This window comes from Frankliniella occidentalis, unplaced genomic scaffold (assembly GCF_000697945.3).
Source record: "Frankliniella occidentalis isolate FOCC.00 unplaced genomic scaffold, Focc_3.1 Scaffold124, whole genome shotgun sequence".
Lineage (NCBI taxonomy): Eukaryota > Metazoa > Arthropoda > Insecta > Thysanoptera > Thripidae > Frankliniella > Frankliniella occidentalis.
Window position 1 is genome coordinate 312,602 of NW_026267251.1, and position 2,372 is coordinate 314,973.

Below are 2,372 nucleotides of genomic sequence, written 5' to 3' on the forward strand. Positions count from 1 at the left end.
TCTCATGTGGTAAACAGTTTAAATTTTGCGCTTGTTTTATTTACATTTTTACCGTAATATTTATCAATTTTAATAATTTAATGTCACGTTTATTGTGACCGTGTTTCTATGAACTTCCATCCTTTCTTGTTTTCAATGTAGTCGTCTCAGGGCTCTAAATTTTTGTTGAGGTTAGGGCCGTTAGAGGTTGGATCCCCACCGGCGTCAGGCGTTCCATCCTGCCGGTCAATAATGATCTTCACCTGTCGAGCAGAATCTTAACAATGTTAACACACTCACGATTTGTCGCACTCAGTGAAATAGGGCCTTCTCTTTCCTTGCGTTGCACCGAATGACGTTTAATCGTTTTTTATCCTGTTCATTTTTGCAGGTAAGCCTCGTGGTATTCGTACTGCGCGTAAGCACGTCAACCACAGGCGTGAGCAGAGGTGGGCCGACAACGACTTCAAGAAGGCCAACCTTGGAACCAGATGGAAGGCCAACCCCTTCGGAGGTGCTTCCCACGCCAAGGGAATCGTCCTGGAAAAAGTGTAAGTATTCGTATGGTGTTGTTGTCAGTGTAGTTCAAGTTTCTTCAGTCTTTCTGTGTATTTTGTTTTGCTGATAAATTTCCATCTAGCACTCCATGCAGCCGTGATGATTTCATAGTTCAACTGACAGCTTTGATGTCTTACTATTTATGTCTTTCGCTCCTATCTGATGCATGTAGTGCTAGTTTTAGTCTGATTCGTTTATGTTAAGGCTGCTCAGCGGTCTTGTGCATGAGCCCTGATGGTTTATATTGAGCTGCTTCTACACCTGTGTATGATGATTTCATAGTTCAACTGACATCCATGATGTCTTACTATTTATGTCTTTCGCTCCTATCTGAAGCACAGCTCCGTAGCAGCTTTTGGAATTGTGTCAAAGATTCCCATGTCATCCCTAGTATGTGCAATATGATGATTTCATAGTTCAACTGACATCTGTGATGTCTTACTATTTATGTCTTTCGCTCCTATCTGATATGCATAGTAATACTTATCCCTTTGATTCATGCGTATGACTTTAGTGATGATTTCATAGTTCAACTGACATATGTGATGTCTTACTATTTATGTCTTTCGCTCCTATCTGAAGCATATTGTCATTCAGCATGCAATTTGTTATGGTTTTTCATCTGGACAATGCTAAGTGATGATTTCATAGTTCAACTGACATCTGTGATGTCTTACTATTTATGTCTTTCGCTCCTATCTGATTTGCATTGCCCGATCTAACCAATGAAATAACTTTTTTATTGGCAGTTTTCATAATCTTTAGAGAGTGAGATGTTTGGATTTTTAATTTTTGTTTTTGTTGTTGCAGTGGTGTTGAAGCCAAGCAGCCTAACTCAGCCATCAGAAAGTGCGTCAGGGTTCAACTTATTAAGAACGGCAAGAAAATCACCGCATTCGTCCCCAATGACGGTTGTTTGAACTACATTGAAGAAAACGATGAAGTTTTGGTGGCAGGGTTCGGTAGAAAAGGTCACGCCGTCGGTGATATTCCCGGTTAGTACTTCATGTCTAGATTGTTGGTCTGTCTGAAACTTTGCCCCTTACCACATAGTTTGCTGTCCATCGCTGGCGATCTAAAATGTCCTATTCTGTTAACAGGTGTCCGTTTCAAGGTCGTAAAGGTTGCCAATGTTTCTCTCTTGGCCTTGTACAAGGAGAAGAAGGAACGTCCTCGTTCATAGGTTATCATACTAAATAAAAAAAAAGTAAAATCAAATCTGCATTTTTTTCATGATCTAATTGGTCCCAAGTTTTCCAGACTTTTATACCATCAACAACTCTGATACACCTTATCAACATCCAATAGGCAGTTCAAAGTATCATTTTTCTGAGCATTGCCACAAAAAGTTCACTATTGTATGATCATGATCACTGATCACAGGTCAAGTCATAATGTCATTTTCTAGGTAGTTCATTCAAACTTTCTTGAAGGAAGGGTTGCCGGCTCATTTAAGCTAAAAATATTAATTGAAATTTCCTTAAATTGAAAGGTCCTTCTGATGATTAGATGAGGACTTCTTCAGGGTTTTAGCAGTAGAGAACACCTCTCCAAAATCGCCACTTCAGCTAACCAACTGCAACATTTTGGGAGGGTGAATAAAGAAGGCAAACCAAATAGCAACATTTTTACTTTTAATTACAGTAATAAAGCTGCAGTCCATAAAGCTTAACTTAGTTGACTTCCCTGCCATCAAAATCTTGATTTATTTTTACTATAAACTAATTAAACAGATAAAATAAATCTCTACTTAAACAATGTTTAATGTTACATTCTGGTAAAAATTGAGATACTTCAGATTACATAAGGGATCATTCCCATACTACATGACATTT

The 2,372-nt window shown here is 38.5% G+C and overlaps 1 protein-coding gene and 5 non-coding genes across 6 annotated transcripts in view; all 6 read left to right on the top strand.

The window, feature by feature from the left end:
* Positions 1-1,755, top strand: part of LOC113206598 (40S ribosomal protein S23) — a 29,505-nt gene extending 27,750 nt beyond the window's left edge. The window contains exons 2-4 of the mRNA XM_026422749.2: positions 371-530; positions 1,348-1,532; positions 1,638-1,755. Coding sequence (XP_026278534.1) covers positions 371-530; positions 1,348-1,532; positions 1,638-1,720 — 428 coding nt within the window. The 3' untranslated portion in view covers positions 1,721-1,755. The remainder of the gene's footprint in view (positions 1-370; positions 531-1,347; positions 1,533-1,637) is intronic.
* On the top strand, positions 623-708 carry LOC127750038 (small nucleolar RNA snR60/Z15/Z230/Z193/J17). Its single transcript, XR_008011494.1, has one exon. It is a non-coding gene; the product is annotated as a small nucleolar RNA snR60/Z15/Z230/Z193/J17 (small nucleolar RNA).
* On the top strand, positions 796-881 carry LOC127750037 (small nucleolar RNA snR60/Z15/Z230/Z193/J17). The gene has a single exon (XR_008011493.1). It is a non-coding gene; the product is annotated as a small nucleolar RNA snR60/Z15/Z230/Z193/J17 (small nucleolar RNA).
* Positions 930-1,014, top strand: LOC127750036 (small nucleolar RNA snR60/Z15/Z230/Z193/J17). The gene has a single exon (XR_008011492.1). It is a non-coding gene; the product is annotated as a small nucleolar RNA snR60/Z15/Z230/Z193/J17 (small nucleolar RNA).
* On the top strand, positions 1,042-1,125 carry LOC113206628 (small nucleolar RNA snR60/Z15/Z230/Z193/J17). Its single transcript, XR_003303437.1, has one exon. It is a non-coding gene; the product is annotated as a small nucleolar RNA snR60/Z15/Z230/Z193/J17 (small nucleolar RNA).
* Positions 1,166-1,248, top strand: LOC113206625 (small nucleolar RNA snR60/Z15/Z230/Z193/J17). Its single transcript, XR_003303434.1, has one exon. It is a non-coding gene; the product is annotated as a small nucleolar RNA snR60/Z15/Z230/Z193/J17 (small nucleolar RNA).
* Positions 1,756-2,372: the final 617 nt, after the last annotated feature.